Here is a 22,988-nt window from a genome sequence, read left to right as displayed (position 1 = left end):
CCCAGCTGATTTTTTGTATTTTTAGTAGAGACGGGGTTTCACCATGTTGACCAGGATGGTCTCCATCTCTTGACCTCGTGATCCACCCGCCTTGGCCTCCCAAAGTGCTGGGATTACAGGCGTGAGCCACCACGCCCAGCCTGATTCTTTTATATTGAATTTGTATCCTTATAAACTCCTTTATTAATTCTAATATTTATCTATAGATTTTCTTGGATTTTCTATAAACAGAATCATATTCATGGTTGATATGTGCTATATTTTTCTTTTCAAATTTTTATAACCTAAAAATCATATTGTATCTGTTAACATCATGAGCAATGATGTTAAGTAGAAGTGATAACAGTGACTACCTTGTCTTTCTTGTTCCCAATGTCAAAGGGAAAGTTTTTAATATGCTATCAACTGTGATGTTTGTTCCAGATTTGTCTACTTGTTAGATTGATTGGTTGTTTTGCAGGGATATGCTCAGAATACGTATTATCAGATTAAAAGTTATTTCTTCTGTTTCTTCTGTGAAATTAATTTTAGTTACTATGGATTTTAGTTCTAGAGTTTCCATTTTCTCCTTTTTCAAAATTTCCAAGTGTCTTTATAGTAGAACGATTTATAGTCCTTTGGGTATATACCCAGTAATGGGATTTCTGGGTCAAATGGAATTTCTATTTCTAGATCATTGAGGAATCGCCACACTGTCTTCCACAATGGCTGCACTAATTTACACTCCCAGCAACAATTTAAAAGTGTTTCTATTTCTCCACATCCTCTCCAGCATCTGTGGTCTCCAGATGTTTTAGTGACCGCCATTCTAACTGGCATGAGATGGTATCTCAATGTGGTTTTGGTTTGCATTTCTCTAATGACCAGTGATGATGAGCATTTTTTCATATGTTTTTGGCCTCATAAATGTCTTCTTTTGAAAAGTGTCTGTTCATATTCTTCACTCACTTTTGAATGGGCTTCTTTTTTCTTGTATATTTTATTATTAGTTCTTTGTAGATTCTGAATATTACAGGCAAGGACTTCATTACTAAATCACCAAAAGCAATAACAAAAGCCAAAATAGACAAATGGGATCTAATTAAACTTAAGAGTTTCTGCACAGCCAAATAAACAATCATTAGAGCGAGCAGGCAACCAACAGAATGGAAAAATTTTTGCAATCTACCCATCTGACAAGGAAATTATTTTTTAATGATCTTTGGCAATGAGGTATTTAAAACAGAAGTGCAGTAATCTCATACAATCACTAGATGGCACTGCCGCTCTAGTGATTTTGGAACAGGGGACTTTATGACTGAGGCAGGAAGGGTTCTTGAAATAAACATTTTTTTGGTGGCTGGCAAGATGGCCAAATAGGGACAGCTCCGGTCTGCAGCTCTCAGTGAGATCAATGCAGAAAGCAAGTGACTTCTGGATTTCCAACTGAGGTACCCAGCTCATCTCACTGGGACTGGTTAGACAGTGGGTGCAGCCCACAGAGGGTGATCAGAAGCAGGGTGGGGGTGTGGCTTCACCCTGGAAGCACAAGGGGTTGGGGAACTCCCTCCCCTAGGCAAAGGAACCCGTGAGGGACTGTGCATGAGTAACAGTGCATTCTGGCCCAGATACTATGCTTTGCCCATGGTCTTTGCAACCGCAGACCAGGAGATTCCCTTGAGTGCCTACACCACCAGGGCCCCGAGTTTCAAGCACAAAACTGGGCGGACATTTGGGCAGACACCAAGCTAACTGTGGGAGGTTATTTTCATGCTCGAGTGGCGCCTGGAATGCCAGAGAGACAGAACCCTTCACTGCCCTGGAAAGGGGACTGAAGCCAGGGAGCCAAGCCATCTAGATCAGTGAATCCCACCCCCACAGAGCCCAGCAAGCTAAGATCAACTAGCTTGAAACTCTCTCTGCCAGAACAGCAGTCTGAAGTCAACCTGGGATGCTTGAGCTTGGTGGGGGCAGGGACATCCATCATTACTGAGGCTTGAGTAGGTGGATTTCTTCTCATAGTGTAAATAAAGTCACCGGGAAGTTTGAACTGGGCAGAGCCCACCACAGTTTGGCAAAGCCACTGTAGCCAGACTGCCTCTCTAGATTCCTCCTCTTTGGGCAGTGTATCTCTGAAAGAAAGGCAGCAGCCCCAGGCAGGGGCTTATGGATCAAACTCCCATCTCCCTAGGACAGAGCACCTGGGGGAAGGGGCGGCTGCAGGCACAGCTGCAGCAGAATTAAACGGTCCTGCCTGCCAGCTCTGAAGACAACAGTAGATCTCCCAGAACAGTACTCAAGCTCTGCTAAGAGACAGGCTGACTATACAAGTGGGTCCCTGACCCCTGTGCTTCCTGACTAGGAGACACCTCCTAGCAGGGGTCGACAGACTGCTTATACAGGAGAGCTCCAGCTGGGGTGCCCCTCTGAGACAAAATTTCCAGAGGAAGGAACAGGCAGCAATCTTTGCTGTTCTGCAGCCTCCACTGGTGACCCCCAGGCAAACAGAGTCTGGAGTGGACCTCCAGCAAATGCCAGCAGACCTACTGCAGAGGGGCATGACTGTTAGAAGAAAAACTAACAAACAGGAAGGAATAGCATCAACATCAACAAAAAGGACATCCACACATAAACCCCATCTGAAGGTCACCAACATCAAAGTCCAAAGGTAGATAAATTCATGAAGTTGAGGAAAAACCAGTGCAAAAAGGTGAAAATTCCTAAAAACAGAATGCCTCTTCTCCTCCAAAAGATCACAGCTCCTCTCCAGCAAGGGAACAAAACTGGATGAAGAATGAGTTTGATGAATTGACAGAAGCAGGCTTCAGAAGGTGAGTAATAACGAGTTCCTCTGAGCTAAAGGAGCATGTTCTAACCCAATGCTAGGAAGCCAAGAACCTTGAAAAAAGGTTAGAGGAATTGCTAACTAGAATTACCAGTTTAGAGAAGAACATAAATGACCTGATGGAGCTGAAAAACATAGGACAAGAACTTTGTGAAGCATACACAAGTATCAGTAGTTAAATGGATCAAGTGGAAGAAAGGATATCAGAGACTGAAGATCAACTTAATGAAATAAAGCATGAAGACAAGACTAGAGAAAAAAAATAAAAAGGAACAAACAAAGCCTCCAATAAATATGGGACTATGTGAAAAGACCAAACCTATGTATGACTGGTGTACCTGAAACTGATGGGGAGAATGGAACCAAGTTGAAAAACACTCTTCAGGATTTTATCCAGGAGAACTTCCCCAACCTAGCAAGACAGGCCAACATTCAAATTCAGGAAATACAGAGAACACCACAAAGATACTCCGCAAGAAGAGCAACCCCAAGACACATAATCATAAGCTTCACTAAGATTGAAATGAGGGAAAAAATGTTAAGGGCAGCCAGAGAGAAAGGTCAGGTTACCCACAAAGGGAAACCCATCAGACTAACAGTGGATCTCTCAGCAGAAACCCTATAAGCCAGAAGAGAGTAGGGGCCAATATTCAACACTCTTAAAGAATTTTCAACCCAGAATTTCTTATCCAGTAAAACTAAGCTTCATAAATGAAGGAGTAATAAAATCCTTTGCAGACAAGCGAATGCTGAGAAAATTTTGTCACGACCAGACCTGCCTTAAAAGAGCTCCTGAAGGAAGCACTAAATATAGACAGAATGACAAATTGGTACCAGCCACTGCAAAAACATACCAAATTCTAAAGACAGTCAACACTATAAAGAAACTGCCTCAACTAATGGGCAAAATAACCAGCTGGCATCATAATGACAGGATCAAATTCACACATAACAATATTAACCTGAAATGTAAACTGGCTAAATGCCCCAATTAAAAGACACAGACTGGTGAATTGGATAAAGAGTCAGACCCATTGGTGTGCTGTATTTGGGAGACCCATCGCATATGCACAAACACACATAGGCTCAAAATAAATGGATGGACGAATATTTACCAAGCAAATGAAAAGGGAGTAAAGCAGGAATTGTAATTCTAGTCTCTGCTAAAGCAGACTTTAAACCAACAAAGATCAAAAGAGACAAAGAAGGGCATTACATAATGGTATAGGGAACAATGCAACAAGAAGAGCTACCTATCCTAACTATATATGCACCCAATACAGGAGCAGCCAGATTTATAAAGCAAGTTCTTAGAGATCTACAAAGAGACTTAGACTCCCACACAATAATAGTGGGAGACTATAGACATCTACAGAAATATTCACCCCAAATCCACAGAATATATGTTCTTCTCAGCACCACATTGCACTTATTCTAAAATTGACCACATAATTGGAAGTAAAATACTTTTCAGCAAATGCAAAAGAATGGATATTATAACAAATAGTCTCTGAGACCTCTGTGCAATCAAATTAGAACTCAGACTCAGAATTAGAAATTCACTCAAAACTGCACAATTACATGGTAACTGAGCAACCTGCTCCTGAGTGACTACTGGGTAAGAAATGAAATTAACACAGAAATCAAGAAATTCTTTGAAACCAATGAGAACAAAAACACAATGTACCAGAATCTGTAGAATACAGCTAAAGCAGTGTTTAGAGGGATATTTATAGCCCTAAATACCTACAGGAGAAACTGGGAAAGATCTAAAATCAACACCCTAACATTACAATTAAAAGAACTAGAGAAGCAAGAGTAAACAAATTCAAAAGCTAGTGGAAGACAAGAAATAACTGAGATCAGAGCAGAACTGAAGGAGATAGAGACATGAAAAACCCTTGAAAAAAATCTATGAATCCAGGAGCTGTTTTTTTTAAAAGATGAACAAAATAGATAGACCACTAGCTAGACTAATAGAGAAGAAAAGAGAAAAGAATCAAATAGACCCAATAAAAAATGATAAAGGGAATATCATCACGGATCCCACAGAAATACAAGTTACCATTAGAGAACACTGTAAACACCTCTATGCAAGTAAGCCAGAAAACCTAGAAGAAATGGGTAAATTCCTGGATACATACAACCTCCCAAGACTAAACCAGGAAGAAGTCAAATCCTTGAATAGACTACTAACAAGTTCTGAAATTGAGGCAGTGATTTATAGCCTACCAACCAAAAAAAGCTCCGGACCAAATGGATTCATAGCCAAATTCTACCAGAGGTACAAAGAGGAGCTGATGACATTTTTTCTGAAACTATTGTAAACAACAGAAGAAGGACTCCTCCCTAACTCATTTTATGATGCCAGCATCATTCTGATACCAAAACCTGGCAGAGACACAACAACAAAATTTCAGGCCAGTATCCCTGAAGAACATTGATGTGAAAATCCTCAATACTATACTGGCAAACCGAATCCAGCAGCACATCAAAGAGTTTATCCAATGACATGAAGTCAGCTTCACCCCTGGGATGCAAGGCTGGTCCAACATATGCAAATCAATAAATGTAATCCATCACATAAACAAAACCAATGACAAAAACCACATGATTATCTCAATAGATGCAGAAAAGGCCTTCAATAAAATTCAACACCCCTTCATGCTAAAAGATCTCAATAAACTAAGTATTGAAATGTATCTCAAAATAATAAGAGCTGTTTACATGAAACCCATAGCCAATTTCATACTGAATGGTCAAATGCTGGAAGCTTTCCCTTTGAAAACTGGCACAAGACAAGGATGCTCTCTCTTACCACTCCTATTCAACAGAGTATTAGAAGTTCTGGCCAAAGCAATCAGGCAAGAGAAGGAAATAAAGTGTATTCAAATAGGAAGAATGGAAGTCAAATTGTCTGTGTGTGCAGGTGACATGACTGTGTATTTAGAAAACCCCATCATTGCTGCTCAAAATCTCATTAAGCTGATAAGCACCTTCAGCAAAGTCTCAGGATACAAAATCCATGTGCAAAAATTACAGGCATTTCTATACACCAATAATAGAGAGCCAAATCCTGAGTAAAAGCTGATTCACAATTGCTACAAAGAGAATAAAATACCTAGGAATACAACTCACAAGGGATGTGAGGACCTCTTCACGGAGAACTACAAACCACTACTCAAGGGAATAAGAAAGGACACAAACAAATGCAAAAACATTCCTTGCTGATGGATAGGAAAAATCATATCATGAAAATAGCAATACTTCCTAAAGTAATTTATAGATTCAACTCTATCTCCATCAAGCTACCACTGACTTTCTTCACAGAATTAGAAAAAAACTACTTTAAATTTTATATGGAACCAAAAAAGGTCTTATATAGCCAAGACAATCCTAAGCAGAAAGAACAAAGCTGGAGGCATCACCCTACCTGACTTCAAACTATACCACAAGGCTGCAGTTACAAAAACAGCATGGTACTGGTACCAAAACAGATAAATAGACCAATGGAACAGAAGAAAGGTCTCGGAAATAATGCCACATGTCTACAACCATCTGATCTTTGAAAAATCTGACAAAAACAAGAAATAGGGAGAGGATTCCCTATTTAATAAATGATGTTGGGAAAATTGGCTAGCCATATGCAGAAAACTGAAACTAGACTCCTTCCTTATAGTGTATACTAAAATTAACTCAAGATAGATTAAAGACTTAAACATAAGACCTAAAATCATAAAATCCCTAGAAGAAAACCTAAGCAGTACCATTCAGGACATAGGCATGGACAAAGGCTTTGTGACTAAAACACCAAAAGCAATGGCAACAAAAGCCAAAATTGACACATGGGATCTAATTAAACTAAAGAGCTTCTGCACAGCAAAAGAAATTATCAACAGAGTGAGCAAGCAACCTACAGAATGGGAGAAAATCTCTGCAATCTATCCATTTGACAAAAGGCTAATATTCAGAATCTAGAAGGAACTTAAATCAATTTATAAAAAAAAACCAACTCCACAAAAAAGTGGGCTAGGGGTGTGAGCAGACACTTCTCAGAAGAAGACATTTATGTGACCGACGAACATATGATAAAAGCTCATCATCAATGGTCATTAGAGAAACGCAAATCAAAACCACAATGAGATACCACCTCACGTCAGTTAGAAAGGTGATCATTAAAAAATCAGGAGACACCAGATGCTGGAGAGGATGTGGAGAAATAGGAACACTTTTACACTGTTGGTGGGAGTGTAAATTAGTTCAGCCATTGTGGAAGACAGTGTGGCAATTCCTCAAGGATCTAGAACCAGAAATACCATTTGACCCAGCAATCCCGTTACTGGGTATACCAAAGGATTATAAATAATTCTGCTATAAAGACATGTGCACATATATGTTTTTTAATGTTTAATCTGTCTTTTTTTTTTTTTTTGAGACGGAGTTTCGCTCTTGTTACCCAGGCTGGAGTGCAATGGCGCGATCTCGGCTCACCGCACCCTCCGCCTCCCGGGTTCAGGCAATTCTCCTGCCCCAGCCTCCTGAGTAGCTGGGATTACAGGCACGTGCCACCATGCCCAGCTAATTTTTTGTATTTTTAGTAGAGACGGGGTTTCACCATGTTGACCAGGATTGTCTCGATCTCTTGACTTCGTGATCCACCCGCCTCGGCCTCCCACAGTGCTGGGACTACAGGCTTGAGCCCGGCCCTAATCTGTCTTTAATGATTAAGGCCATCGTATTACACATAAATTGTCATTATATGGTAGTTGTTGGACGGACATGTCAATAACAGGCATGTTAGATATAGCATCAACTCCTATTCCATAGGTTTAAATTCTCCACCATTTGCCAACTGTGCAAACTTGACTCATCTTTGTGCCTCAGTTTACTAATCTATAAAATGGGAATAATACTGTTCATCTCACAGAGTTTGACAAAGACTCTGTCCTTTGATTGAAACTTTAGTTAGGCTTCTCTGAGTCCTCAGCTTGACTGGGCCTGAACTTGGGGTCCTTCTCTGGCTTTGTAGAATCCATTTTAATCAAGAATCTTACTAACAAACAAACATTTTCAGCCAGGAGCGGTGGCTCACACCTGTAATCCCAGCACTTTGAGAGACCGAGACGAGCAGACTACCCAAGGTCAGGAGTTTGAGACCAGGCCGGCCAACACGGTGAAACCTCGTCTCCACTAAAAATACAAAAATCATCCAGGCGTGGTGGTGGGTGCCCGTCACCCCAGCTACTTGGGAAGCTGAGAACAACCTGAACCTGGAAGGCGGAAATTGCAGTGAGCCGATCACACCATTGCACACCAGCCTGGGCAACAAGAGTGAAACTCCGTCTCAATAAAATAAAATAAAATATCATCAAAAAAAAAAAAAAAAAAAAAATCCTCTGCCCTTGGTATCTAATCACCCTGGCCTGCCTTCTACAAGTATCCCATCAAGTTGGTTTAGCCAGAAACCCCCTTATCCTCAATGTTCCTTCTCAGTTATTTTCTAACCACTGACCGCCACCCACTCCATGGCTATAAACCACTTGTCCTTGTCAGAGAAAGAGTTGGGTCTACTCTCTCCCCTCTTCTGCAAGCTCCACGTGCAGTGATCCCAATACCAATGGCCATGATCCCAGGAATAAAGTCTGCCTTACCATCTTTAACATTTGCCAGAATACTTTGCATTTCACAGGTTGAAGTGAGAATTTCACAATTAACACAATCTGGGTATAGAACTGTATACCATATCCGACACACAGTCAGCTCCCTGTCAATTATTACTATTCCTGGCAGACAAGGCGGCACAGACAGCGGAGAAGCACCAACATCTCTCTCACACCTCACACTTTGATGGTTCTCTCTGGACCCTTGAGATATAAAAGAAGCTTTTGTTGCTGTTTTTCTTCTGTCACCCAGGCTGGAGTGCAGTGGCGCAATCTCAGCTCACTGCAACCTCTGTCTCCCAGGCTCAAGCCGCTCTTCCGCCTCAGCCTCCCAAGCAGCTGGGACCACAGGTGTGCATCACCAGGCTCGGTCGACTCTTTTGTATTTGCAGTAGAGACGGGGCTTTGCCACGTTGGCCAGGCTGGTCTCAAACTCTTGACCCCAAGTGATCTGCCTGCCTCGGCTTCCACTAGTGTAGCTGCGAATCTAGGCCTTCTAAGATGCGGGCATCTTATCTGACACTCTTCACAGGCAGGGCCTGCTGCAGAAATGAGGTGAAGCTCAGCCTCCGAACTTTGAGATCCTTGAGTCTTGCCCACATATATGTTTATTGCAGCCCTATTTACAATAGCAGAGACTTGGAACCACCCAAATCCCCATAAATGATAGACTGGATAAAGAAAATGTGGCATATACATACTATGGAATACTATGCAGCCATAAAAAAGGATGAGTTTATGTCCTTTGCAGGGACGTGGATGAAGCTGGAAACCATCATTCTCAGCAAACTAACACCAGGAACAGAAAACCAATATTGCATGTTTTCACTCATAAGCGGGAGTTGAATAATGAGAACACATGGACACAGGTTGGGGAACATCACACACAGGGGCCTGTTGGAGGTTGGGGGCCTAAGAGAGGGATAGCATTAGGAGAAATATCTAATGTAGATGATGGGTTGAAAGGTGCAGCAAACCACCATGGCACGAATTTACTTATGTAACACACCTGCATGTTCTGCACGTGTACCCCAGAACTTAAAGTATAATATAAAAAAATTTAAGAAAAGAAATAAACTCATTTTTTATATTTGTAATTGGCCACTAGAAAGTAGAGTCATGCTTTACATAATAAAATTATTCCCTTTAAGAATTATATAGTTGTATCTATTTAAAGAAAACACTTTTTCTTAAGAATAAAATAACTTCATTATAGGAAAATTCAAAATTGGCCTGGTGTGGTGACTCATGTAGGTAATCCCAGCACTTTGGGACGCCAGGGCTGGCAGTGGCAGATCTCCTGAGGTCGAGAGTTTGAGACCAGCCTGGCCAACGTGGCGAAACCCCTTCTCTACTAAAAATACAAAAATTAGCCGGGAGTGGTGGCATGAGCCTGTAATGTCAGCTAATTAGGAGGCTGAGGCAGGAGAATCACTTGAAACGGGGAGGCAGAGGCTGCAGTAAGCTGACATTGCACCACTGCACTCCAGCCTGGGAGACAGAGTGAGACTTGGAAAGAAAAGGAAGGAAGGAAGGAAAGAGGGAAGGAAGGAAGGAAGGAAGGAGGAAGGAGGAAGGAGGAAGGAAGGAAGGAAGGAAAGAAGGAAGGAAGGAAGGAGGGAGGGAGGGAGGGAAGGAGGATCCAAAATTATAGAAAAACATAAAGAAAATAAATACTTCCTATATTCCTACTTCTCAGGGAAAACCACTGTATTTACCTTAGTGGTTGTACTTTTGTCAGCATATAGAAATAGAAAACATGTTTCATATATTTAATATCGAACAGAAAATAATCCTATCATATATATTATTTTAAACTGGCAGCAATAATGGTTTGAGTATTCTTTCATATACATAAATTTTCTTCATTTTTTTAATGTTGGGATAGCATTTCATCATGTAGGATAATTATATTTATTTAACTGAATCTTTGGTTTTGGACAATTAGGTAGCTTCTGATTCTTCACTACTAGAAATATCTCACTGATAAACATTTTTGTGGTTATGTCTTGCACATCCAAGATTATTTCTTTAAAATCTCCCTCCCTCCACAATAAGTGTTGTTAAGCTTCTTTCCAAAGGTTAAATGAGACCAGTTTATACCATCACCAGCAATCTTACTGGTCATATATTTTCCAACATTTTTCCCTGAAAATCATTTATGTTTTAATATCAGTTATAATAAATTTTCATGTATAAAAATCTAACAAAATTAGGAAAGTTGACAGCAAGCTTAAAAAGATTTCTATATTAGTGTCATGCAGTTTTTAAATAGTTGAATACTGACTATAGCACCTAACAGTTCAATGGCATTTTAGCCTTTTTAAAAATAGTTTTATTGAATCTCTATAATTATGTGAAATGTGCAGCTGACATATTCCCTTTTCCAGAGGAAGAAGTTGAAATTGTGCTGAAAAAACAAGCAAAACATGGGTAACTGATAGTTTTATTTTACACATATTTATGTAACTATCCAAGATGAATGTAGCTTACGGAGTTAAAATTTTGATAATTAGCTAAAGGTTTGAATACAGGAGTATATCTTTGATACGCTTCCACAGCACTTTACATTTTTCCTGTTATAACCACACCATATGAATTCACCTTCTTGTTTGTTTTACAAATAGACCATGAATTCCAACAAGGCCAGTTGCCATGTGGAATTTGCTCAGTATTTTAACTCTCGTGTCCACCACAGTAGTAGGTGCTTAATAATCACCTGTCAAATGGAATTTTAAAAAGGCTTTCCAAAAAAAAAAATCTAAATAAGATCTATTATGTAGAAACAGGCATGTGTAGAAACCCTGCTTTACGCCAATACTGGAAGTTTGAAGACATGGTGTTTCCATTTATAATAATCATGATGAATGCTTAATACATGCCTAAGGTGTACTAGGAGCCAGATAATGTTTCAAGTTTGTTCTTATGTACTAACTAATTTAAGCTGAATTTTGAGCGATTTCTGATAAAATAGCTAGTCACCCCGCGAGTGGTGGAGATGAAACTTGGGCGTTCTGGTCTCCTTGCCTCGCCCTGAACAGCTCCAAGCCCCACGTGGACACTTGGCAGTACACTAAAAGCAGAGGTGCAGTAACCTCATAAAGCCACTAGATGGCACCGCAACTTTTGTAACAGGGACTTCGCCCGGGGCAGGAGGGTTCTTGAGACAAAATCATTTTTTATATTCGTAATCGGTCACTAGCAAGTAGAATCACACTTTAAATAATAAAATTATTCCTTTTAAGAATTCTATATTTTTTATCTATTGAAAGAAAACAGTTTTCCTTAAGAATATAAATAACTTCAAAATATGTCTAAAAACAGTAATCTGTGTTTTGCTTTGCTTTTTCAGCATAATTTCAACTTCTTGCTCTGGCAAGGGAAATACGTCAGCTGCTCATTTCACATAATTATATGGGTTCAATAAAATTATTTTCAAAAATGGTAAAATATCACTGAATTGTTAGGTGCTATAGTCAGTATTCAGTGACTCAAAAACTGGATCGTACTAATATTGAAATGATATTTTTAAGCTTACTCTCAATTTTCATAGTTTGATTTGATTTACGCACATGAAACATATGTTATAACTAAAACATGACTCACAAGACACTGTTTTCTAAGAGGACTCGGGAGTGGATTGTTGTTAGTGATAAAATATTAGAGCTAGGAGGCCACTTGTTTCATCATTTTTTCCCACAGCTGTGGGAACTAAGGAGTACAGAGGTCATTGTTTTTCACTAAGCAGTGTCGGAAATCCACATTTCTGTTTGCCATTTGTCAACAGTTTAAAGATACCATACATATCATACATTTCCAACATGTAGAGTAGTATATGGCAAATTACATTTATAAAACAAGTTTGAAGATAATCGAGTCTATTAGGCCATTCTTGCATTGGTGTAAAAAAATCTGAGACTGGGTAATTCATAAAGAAAAGAGGCTTAATTGGCTTAAGTTTCTGCAGTTTTTACAAGCATAATGCAGACACTGCTCAGCGTCTGCAGAGGCCTTAGGGAGCTTTTACTGATGGTGGAAGGCGAAGTGGGAGCAGGCATGCCACATGGAGAAAGCAGGAGAGATAGAGAGAGAAACGCAGGAGAGAGAGAGAGAGAGCGAGAGAAAGGTGGATACTTTTTTTTTTGAAAGGGAGCCTCACCCTGTCGCGCCATTGCACTCCATCCAGGCTGGAGTGCAATGGCACGATTTCAGCTCACTGCAACCTCTGCCTCCCAGGTTCAAGTAATTCTCTGCCTCAGCCTCTGGAGCAGCTGGGATTACAGGCGCCTGCCACTAGGTCCGGCTAAATTTTTTTTTGTTTGTTTGTATTTTTAGTAGAGATGGGGTTTCACCATTTTGGCCAGGCTAGTCTTCAACTCCTGACCTCGTGATCCACCCTCCTTGGCCTCCCAAATTGTTGGGATTACAGTTGTGAGCCACCAGACCTGGTTGGTGCCACACACTTTTAAAAGACCAGATCTCCTGAGAATTTACTCACAGGTACAAGGAATTCACTCCCATGATCCAATCACCTCCCACCAGGTCCTACCTGCAACCATGGGGATTGCAATGCAACATGTGATTTGGGCAGGGACACACATCCAAACTATATCATCAAGTTTTTTGCTGATTGAAATATCCCATGAATATTATATCTTATTTCTATGCATTGAATTATTTTGTGTAACTAACCAAAGTATATATAGCACCTCAGAATTGAACAAGATAGTTTCAGCATTGACTATGAGGAGTAATTACTAAGCATCTGGTATATACAGAAAAATGGATATGGACACATATATCCTTTAACATATACGTATATGAAAACAATTTGAAATCTTTAAGCTATTATAAAACTAAGGTTTTACTCTTGATGGAACTTTTTTAAAGTCCTAGTACTCTGTTTTCTGCTTTCTTATAAAGCATATACTTTTTAATGTATTTTGAAGGAATGAACTTTCTTGGAAACCATCGTTTATTCCAGTTTTATTTTCACATACATAAAAACAGCTTATAATTGTACTGAACACAAAATACAAACAAATACATTTTATTGCACATTAAAATACTTTAAATGAAGTATTGCACATAATAGAATTGATTAGGAAAGTCACAACCCTATTATAAGACTAGTATTATTCTAGGTTTGAACATTACAGAATATTTCCTGATAGAAATTTGCCACATCACATATTGCACGTTTTCCAACACTTTTCTCTGTTTTACAAATATTCCTCATATTCTTTGCTTTTGTCTTTTCTCTGGAAAACACTGTATAAAAAGTTGTAAAGGCAAAGAAATATGTACCATTGAAAAGGATCAGTCTACAACTGAGGAAGTAAAAAAATAAATAGATAATCATCCCATTCTTTGTGGGGAAAAAAATTACAAAGCAAATTGGCAAAATTCTCTAAAAAGAGAGAAGTATTATAACTCTTAGTTTCATAAGCATTTCTCCATTTATAAATGCTCTCTGAGCTTAAGAGATTCAATTAGTTTAAATACCTCTGTTACCAGCCATAATTCCTTTGTTTACATTCAGTATTTAGTACCAACATCTAACTCCTTCCAATAGATCAAATGCACGAAGGGCTCTCACTCTCAAATGCTGGTAGTCAGTCAGCAATAAATAATAAGTCAATGCCTAGTTGTTTCATTATTTCTGGATTCAAAACAATATAAAGTGCATCCAAAAGGTTTCATAGTCATTCTTCTTATTCATGGGCATGATTATCAGTCAACCTGTGATGCTTTCAGCGCATGGCAATAAGAATCCACAATGCAGATTTTCCTGAAATTTCTTCCTTTTTTCCACAGTTCTGTTTGGAAGAAAATTCCCAAGATAGTTCAAAATTTTTTTGACAAAGTCTGTATGGAAAACTTGGAAACACAGAGCAGCATCAATTGACACAGATTTCCTTGAGTTCCACCCTATAATGGTCAATAAGTAGATATGTTTCCTTATTATTTATAAGGTTTGTTACAGATCCAGTGTAAATTCTTCTCACATTCCATGCTGCTGACCTCTGTGTTTTTCAGAAAAACACACTTCTCAGACCCTGTAAAGTTGAACCTGTCAAAAAATAAAGAAACTTAGAATTATTTTCACTCAGTTACATGAGAATGACCCTTATGATGGTGACCTCTGCTTCTTTTAAATTCTTAGTAGGATACATAAGTCAAGTAATCATAGACTAATCTGTAGAGACAATGGAAAAGAACTGAAAGAAATAGCATGTGGAGAAAACATATGGAGATAAGAGGAAAGCGCATCATTTGTTTGGTTGGCATGGCACCAGAGAAGTGATTCTTGGACGTTTTTGAGTTCATAGATTTTTCAATAAATAATTTCACAAAATTATATGCATGCAGCAGCCAAGCACACTAGTGCATACAGCTGTAGGGGTTTTACGGCACCTGTTGCCCATCTGTGGATATGGAATCATAGGACAAATATTAGGAATCCCTTTTCTAGAGATCTGAACTTTAATCTTGATACCTTATCAGTAATTATCATAAAAATATTATGATAGTTGGAAATGTATTCAACTCTGACTTTTGGATGCCAAGATCAACAACAAACTTATAAAATGATCTTCAAACATTAAACATATTTTAACTAAAGGTAATGAAAATAGAGTATCTTTAATTCTGGGACAAATTTTCTTTCAGCTCTATAGAAACTCTTAATTAGGCATTGAAAATGTTCTTTATTCTGTGGAGATGAAAACTGAGAAATAGTAAGAGGGATTTATTTTCCAACAACTATCTCATTAGTAAAGTCTAAATGCAACACAAAAATGGGGTTTTGTTGCATCATGATAATTATTGGAATATTTCCAAATCAAGTAGATCTTTAACTCACATTATAGTTTGCTGAGAAGAATTAGTATAAGCATTTATTTTATGAATTATAAGTGTAGATAAAGAAAAAGGAATAATAATAAAGGCTGTCTTTAAAGAATTCCAGAGTATACACATTCAGAAGAGCTTGTTGGAGCTCTTGAAGAGCTCAGCCTTTGTATCTAAAGTGCTTTGAAAGGAGAAAAGGAAAATGATTTTCCTGACACGCTACCTTGGTGAGAATAAAGAGACTTCTGGAGACTTACCAGTTGTTAAATTCTTTGCCATTTGACCACTTCCATGTCTGACCAGGTTCCTTTTTCAGTCCAACCCAGTGTTCACCTCTACCTGCATATCGTTTTAGAAAGTTCTTTAAAAAAGCACAAATGAGTTGTTACATTAAACACCTTTTGGAAGTAGATACTAAATCCTGTTTCTCAAAAGTTGCAACTTGAGGCATGACAGCTCATCTGACCATTTACTTATTTGATATAGCATCAGCTTATTTGGATTTCTGGTCTTTGAAGCTAAGCAATCAAATGAAATTAAAAGATGGAATTAGGCTGGGCTCGGTGGCTTATGTCTGTAATCCCAGCACATTGGGAGGCCGAGGTGAGCAGATCCCCTGAGGTGTGGAGTTCGAGACCAGCCTGACCAACATGGAGAAACCCTGCATTTATTAAAAATACAATAAATTAGCCAGGCATGGCAGCACATGCCTGTAATTACAGTTACTCAAGAGGCTGAGGCAGGAGAATTGCTTGAACCCAGAAGGTGGAGGTTGTGGTGAGCTGAGGTCGTGCCATTGCACTCCAGACTGGGCAATTAGTGTGAAACTCCATCTCAAAAAAAAGACTAATTTCATTTTGACCTCAGGCTGATCACATGGCTCTCTCAGATGACATTTTTCTACAACTATGGTAGGTACAGTGTTTTTTCACTTAGAAGGAAACCAGTGATTAGCCACGTGAATTAAAATAATAATATTTTATCTCTTTTTTATTCTTACCATGTCCTTTTCAGAATCAATGACAGCAAGAGTAGCACCACGTTCAGAACAAGCATTTTGGGCAGAAGTCCAGCTCTTCTTTGCAGTGGAAATAAAGTAGCATTTCCTCTGGTAGCCAACCCAGTCATCCGGGCATGAAGAAGCATTGCTGTCTGATGGCACTGAGAATGTGTATTGACCTGGACAATTGTATTTTCCCACTGTGAACAGAAAAATGCTTTGTTTTAGTAACAAAAGAAACCAAATACCCATAGCATGCAAAGCTAGCCCAGGAGTGCTATGTGGTGCTCAGTGGTGATAAAGCAGAGGATGAAAGCCAAAAAGGAGAATTCTGAAAAAGATAAGAAGAAAGTTCTGAGGGACATATCGAATCCTCCATTGTGCCTAATCATTATTGGATGGGGGTATGAGGATAAGGGGTGTACCTTTGGCCATAATGTCAGAAAATAACAGAAATATAGAAAAATTCTGAAAATTTGGAATAGATAGTTTTTTGAACTAAAAAAGGTAAAGTGCATTATAAATTTCAAATATGGTTTTGAATCTGAATGCAGAGGTGGAGGTATTTGCAGATGCAGTATTTATAGCACAAAGTTGGAAAAATGGAGAGAGTGACTTTTAGGGAACTAATTCACAATACAGAAAGAGGTATGACTGAGAGTATCTCAAAAAATAGTAAACGTTCTCATTTGTAAAAGACACAAATATATCTTGGTATAGCTGTAGGTATTGAATAGCATATCATTACCAACTCTCTGGGAACTTTAAAATATAGTCTTAATTATTCATAACTACCATTCTGTGGCCTTTGAGAAAAAACACAGAATTTTGGTCACTTCCTGATTAATCTATGGTGTTAGATATGATTTTTTTCCCCATAATCAATGGATGTGAAGTTCACATTTTTTTCTAGCTAAATAGTTATTTATTCAGAATTCAAATCAGCTGCCTTCATTTTAGATGTAAACATCTTTTCAAACGCAATTTTATTCTATAGTAATACATAAATCATAGATACTTTTAATACTTATAAAAGTATTACGTTAATCATTCAAGGAATGTGGAATTATGTTTAGTATTGACTAGGAAATTGGCCATATATGCTATATGGGGTAATTCTAAATTAGCTACAATTTCTGATTAGCTAGACCAAACTAATATTGATTTCAGCTGGGCATGAATGCTGCAGCTAGGAGGCTTTAAAAGAATTGACATACAGACGCACCTGATAAGGCAATGAGGGTTATGATTAAAATGGTGATGAAGACCACATTCACTACAGCACATAGGACAGGAACTTGGAAGAACCCTTCACGCTGTGTTGAAAAACGGGGACTGTTGGCATCATCTGGAAGGGAGAAAGTTGATGATTAGTTCAGACAGTCTATAGAAGTACTATATTAACATGTGATATTATTTTGAGGCATTTAAATTTAGTATTTCCCATCTCCTTATATGAAATTTCCCTATATCCTTATACAAATTTCTAAGGTATTTTTCCCGCAATTTTGAGTGAATTTGAATAGTCTCTTGTTGACTTGAAATAGAAAATGATGAGATCATAAAATATCTCCCCAAAATATTTACCTGGCACATACAGTTTATACACTTAATAGCTATGAAAATTCTAAGTATATAATCAGTCTATTGTTTCAATCATGACAAGAACATTTATTAAATATCCACGTGCCCTAGAAAATACATTAAAAAATTTGAGGGTGTGGTGGCTCACACCTGTAGTCTCAGCATTTCGGGAGGCTGAGGTGGCCGGATAGATTACCTGAGCTCAGGAGTTCAAGACCATCTTGAGCGACATGGTGAAACTCTGTCTTCACCAAAGATACAAAAAATTAGCTGGTCATTGTGGCTTGCACCTGTGGTCCCCCCAGCTACTTGGGAATTTGAGGTAGGAGGATTGCTTTAGCCTGGGAGGCAGAAGTTGCAGTGAGCTGAGATTGTGCCACAGCACTCTAACCTGGGTGACAAAGTGAGACCCTGTCTCAAAAAAAAAAAAAAAAAATCTAGCATAATTCCTTAACTTCCCTGGAGTTACTGTTGGAGAGAAATGATATAAATGGGATAAACATGGATAATATCATAAAGTAAAATATTGAATTGATAAATATCTAACATTTAAATGACTGAAAGACTTTTAAATACGACAGTGTTTTTTGGTGAAGTTGGAATTGGAATTTTCAGATATTATTAGTGGAAGAGTAAATTGGAAAAACACTTTGGAAACTGTTTCTTATAAAATTAAATATATGCCTTTTCTATGACTCAACAAATCTACTCCTATGTATATCCTCGAGAAAAATGAAAACATGTTCTCAAAATGCCTTGTGCGAGAATGTTCCTACCAGCTTTATTCTTAAGAGCCGAATTCCAGAAATAACTGAAATACTCATCCACAGGAGAATGAATAAACAAATTATGGCATATCCACACAAGGAAGTTCTGCTCAGCAGTTTAAAATAAAACAACTGATACATGCAACAAAATGACCGAATCTCCAAAAAAATAAATAAATAATTTTGAGTGAAAAACATCCAGCCACAAAAGATTGTATAATAAATGTTTCCATTTATATAAAATTAATTGATAGTGTACCTAAGCTCTGGTGACAGAAATTGGAACAGTAGTTGCCTTTTTGTGTGGAGGTAAGGTAATTTAACTGAAGTGGGATATAGGGCAAACTGTCTGGGCTCATGGAAATATTCAAATGCGGACTGGTCTTGTGGTTCCACAATTGTCGTGACTCATTAAACTATACACCTACGAGCTGTGCATTCATTGTATGTAAACTAAACCTCCATTTAAAATGATGTGTGAATGAACAGTGAAATGTTTGATGTTTTCAAAAGATGTTAAAATAATAGAGGACATTTAACAGTATTATAGAGCAAATATTCAGTGAAAGTTTTTTCATTTACTCTCTGTACAGTGGTTAAACAAAGTAAAAGGCTTTTTTTTTTCTCCAACTAGTAATGTTTCTGTGGAAGGATTTAGAATAGGAATATGATGTTAATGATAACTGATAGTCACAAAAAACTCTAGAAGGATATCTGTTCTGCAGTATAAGTAAATAACTGAGGAAAGAGAAAGAGAATTTTGTGACTTAGATTTTGGATTTTAATTTTGCATGATAAGCTGTCAGGATTCTTAAAATGTGGCCCCCGAGAAGTACACAGGTCCCTGTTATATTCTCAAAAACCAAAATGTAAAATGGCTACTTGAGTAACTGACAATGCAAAACAGCTTCAAAATAAAAAAAGTTCCTTTTTTCAGCATGGATGATTTTCATAACTTAAGAAAAATTTACATAATATGTATGTTGAAATCCACATATTTTTACCCTTTAAACATTTATCTAAAGTTAAACTGGACCAAGAGATGTTGCCTTTCTTTCTTAGCAATTTACTGGGTACTGGTGTCAACATCAACTTTTGCTTTATCTGGAAGTTATTTTTCCCATCACAGATCTGCACTCAGATTTTTCAGAAGATGCCTTTACATCACTGCTATGTAGCTCAATTTTCTAGCTTCTCAAAGCAAATTTTCCTTTTTTCACCTGTATAGAATCATCATCAGAAGCAGCCTTTGCTACTTAAGGTAGCAAGTTCGGAGCTCTGTCTAGTTTCACTTCGTGCTATGTGAGAGTCAGTCGTGCTGCTTGAACTCAGTACTACAACAGCTCTGTCTCCTCAGCCAGCACTAACACACCCTAATAACCCGTGGGATCCAGGGTCTCACTAGGGAGAAAGCTTTGAGATAACTCTCAGATGATACTTTATTCCCATTAACGAGGGCTAGTATTACCCACAGTAACACCTATCTCCTAGGTGACAAAACATTTTCCCCAACAGCACACTTTTGCTTTGATTTTAGGTCCTGCACATTAATAGAGAAGTTGAAAATAAACCCAATTTGCTACCTATTGAATCATCCAAGGGTGACATCCAGCAATTCTTCATGCTAACAAAGCACCTTACTAGGGCAGCCTAAATTAAACATTCAACAGAAAGTTGAAACAGGAAAAGTTAAGAATTTCTGCATTAGGTCTTTCTTTCAGCTATGCTCTCTATTTATTAATTATTATTATTATTATTTCTTTTTGGCAGTGCAACTGGGTCATAACTAATGGCTCACCTGATTACCTGAAACTTTGCATGCTTTGCACTTGTTACCCACATGAAATTTTATGTTCTTAGACACAGGATGGATTCAGAAGAAGTAATTGATGTTTTTCGGAAGGAAACTAATATAGTAGACACATGATTAGAAAATAATCCCTTTCTACAAGATTGTTTTAGTTTTGCTGTTTCTAACATATCCATTTGTTACTGGCTAGCTCTTGATGACAAGTAAAGTCTAATTACTAAGTGCTAGTGCTTTAGGGTACCTCATTAATTAAGGAGAAAGAGGAATAAATGGAAAAAAAGAAATTTTACAGAAATAAGGTGTAGAAAAATAATAGACAAAATCACAGTAATAGGAAATAAACCAGATACGTGGATGTAATAAACAAATAGAAGAGAGGAAAATTTCTAAGATGACTATATTTTGATGAGAAACAAAGGAAAGGAAGAAAAATATTCTAAGTCACATAGACTTTGAAGCCAGAAATTGGAAGGGTTAAACAGAAGGATGAAATGGAGGGAAAATGACCTATAAATTGTGTTTTCAGGAATCCTTTTGTGACATTCTTTTAGTAAATTACAAATGGACACTGTAAAATGTTAGCTGCTTATATAGCAATTCTCTCAAAGATGGCAAACTTGCACATTTCCAGCAACTAGAAGCTATCATGAGACCATGGGATAAGGTACACTGAAAGCAGATAAAGATGCAAGGGAAGGCAAACACTGTAATTGCTTATGTGGAAAATAGAATTTTTCATAGACAGCACTTTCTGGAGAACGTACAGATGGATATGGAAAATGATGGAGCCTAACTGGGCTAGAGCAGGAAGTTTTCTAATTAAATCTAAACACTGAGATAATATAAACTGAAGCAAAGAGAACGATCTTTAAAGATCTTCATTTTTGCAGCTTTCTCTCATCTCAGGTATTAGAGCTCCTTATACATAAAGAGGGATTCACCTTTTCCCTGAAGTAGAACCTGTCTTCTCTAAAAGACAAAGCCTCACTTTCTTCCCTAACAACCATTATATATCACATATATAGAGATTACCAGTATATTTTCTCTACTATTAGATATCATATATAGAGAGCTTACCAGTATATCTTCTGTAACTATTATTATGTGTCATATGTAGAGATATTATAGAGTATATGCGAAATCAGATCCAACTTACTTTCTTGTCCACTCTCCGGATGCAAAGAGCTGTTCTCTGTTATGAAACAATTTTCAGAGCTCATCTTTATTCTCAAGATTCCTTAGTTAATCTGAGGTCACGCTGATCTACAGTGAAAGTCTGCTGGAGCTCTTGTTCAGTCTCTGAGATGCTGAGGCATCTCAGAATTTATACGCCCTGATGGTGTCTCCGCCCCCTTCCTCTTACTGCCTGCTTGCTTGACTACATTATTTCTCTTTAATTTATGCTTCAGCGGCCCAGACAATGTACAGCGTGTTGTTGTGGTGAAATATGGGTTTTCCCTGTTGTCTGAAATGTGCTTTCTCACAACTGTAAGGGGGCAAGTGGGATTTTCCGACTCTGAGACATCCTTCCTTAAATTTCTGGAAAACAAAAATAGTTTAGGAGACAGCATAATCTAAGAAAAGAGTAAAAGTTAGAGAGTCCTGTCTTTGAGATGAAAATAATTTGGGGAAAGAGAGTGTAGTATTTTCCAGGAATCCCGTTCATTCGTTTATTCATACATTTAACTGATGCTTACTGAACACCCCCTATGCATCTAGCACTGTCTGGAACCACAGGATTTATTACTGAATATGAATTTTAAGATCTCTGTGTTCATGGATCTCTCTCCAGCCTGGAAGAGTTTTATTTATTTATTAGAAAGCTACGAATTGGTTTTTGAGTGTGTCATTCAGCTCTTCCCTGGGGACTAGATGTACCATCTAGTAAGAAGTTGTTTTAATGCAGGAAACAGAAAGCTTGTGGTTTGGAACTTCCTTGCTATGCTGTAAAACTGTTTATCTTAAATGATCTGTTTCATTTATCTCCTGCTAATTTTCTTGTCATTATTTACTGACATTTAAACTGCTTTTATTTTACCTTGGTAACATCTTCTTCAATTCTTCCCCTCTGGTCTACGTCGTTCTCTTCAGATACCTCTGAGACTTCAGTCATTTGAAGCACAATTATTATTTAAAAATACTGCTGTGGTATCAGTCTCATTCGGATAAGTAATAACAGTCAACACAAGATAAATACAGAGTGCTATGTATGGTGATTTAAGGAGTGAAATCAAAATACCACTCTGGTTAATAATCTTGGTGCCCAAAATTTTATTACTAATATCATTCCTTTAGAATAAAGACATTCTGCTTTCGGAATAAAGTCTTGATGCAAATTTTATGCATAAGTGGTTGGAAGTTAGTTGGACCATTAGATGCATTTGTCTATCTGATACACAAAGAGGTACATGTTGACCCTAAAGGCTCCCTTTGCTTCCGTTCTATTTTTCAGTTAATTTCTTAGTACCTTTTTCACATGGCAGCCAGAAAC

The 22,988-nt window shown here is 37.9% G+C and overlaps 1 protein-coding gene across 1 annotated transcript; it reads right to left on the bottom strand.

Moving 5' to 3' along the window:
• Positions 1–13,457: 13,457 nt before the first annotated feature.
• CD69 (CD69 molecule) lies at positions 13,458–21,813 on the bottom strand. The gene is made up of 5 exons (XM_017519011.2): positions 21,654–21,813; positions 17,562–17,684; positions 16,337–16,536; positions 15,594–15,697; positions 13,458–14,557 (listed from the first exon to the last, which is right to left on the bottom strand). The coding sequence occupies exons 1-5, from the start codon at positions 21,715–21,717 to the stop codon at positions 14,449–14,451; spliced, it is 600 nt and encodes a 199-aa protein (XP_017374500.1). The 5' UTR covers positions 21,718–21,813; the 3' UTR covers positions 13,458–14,448.
• Between the last annotated feature and the right edge of the window lie 1,175 nt (positions 21,814–22,988).

This window comes from Cebus imitator, unplaced genomic scaffold (genome assembly GCF_001604975.1).
Source record: "Cebus imitator isolate Cc_AM_T3 unplaced genomic scaffold, Cebus_imitator-1.0 Scaffold721, whole genome shotgun sequence".
Taxonomy (NCBI): domain Eukaryota; kingdom Metazoa; phylum Chordata; class Mammalia; order Primates; family Cebidae; genus Cebus; species Cebus imitator.
This window is presented reverse-complemented; position numbering and strand designations above follow the sequence as displayed.

Coding starts and splice junctions, on each gene's coding strand:
- CD69 (XM_017519011.2), bottom strand. CDS start 21,717: ATGAGCTCTGAAAATTGTTTCATAACAGAGAACAGCTCTTTGCATCCG. Junction 15,698..16,336: donor TTGATTCTGAAAAGGACATG/GTAAGAATAAAA, acceptor GCTTTTTTAAAG/AACTTTCTAAAACGATATGC. Junction 14,558..15,593: donor GGCAAAGAATTTAACAACTG/GTAAGTCTCCAG, acceptor ATTTTTTGACAG/GTTCAACTTTACAGGGTCTG.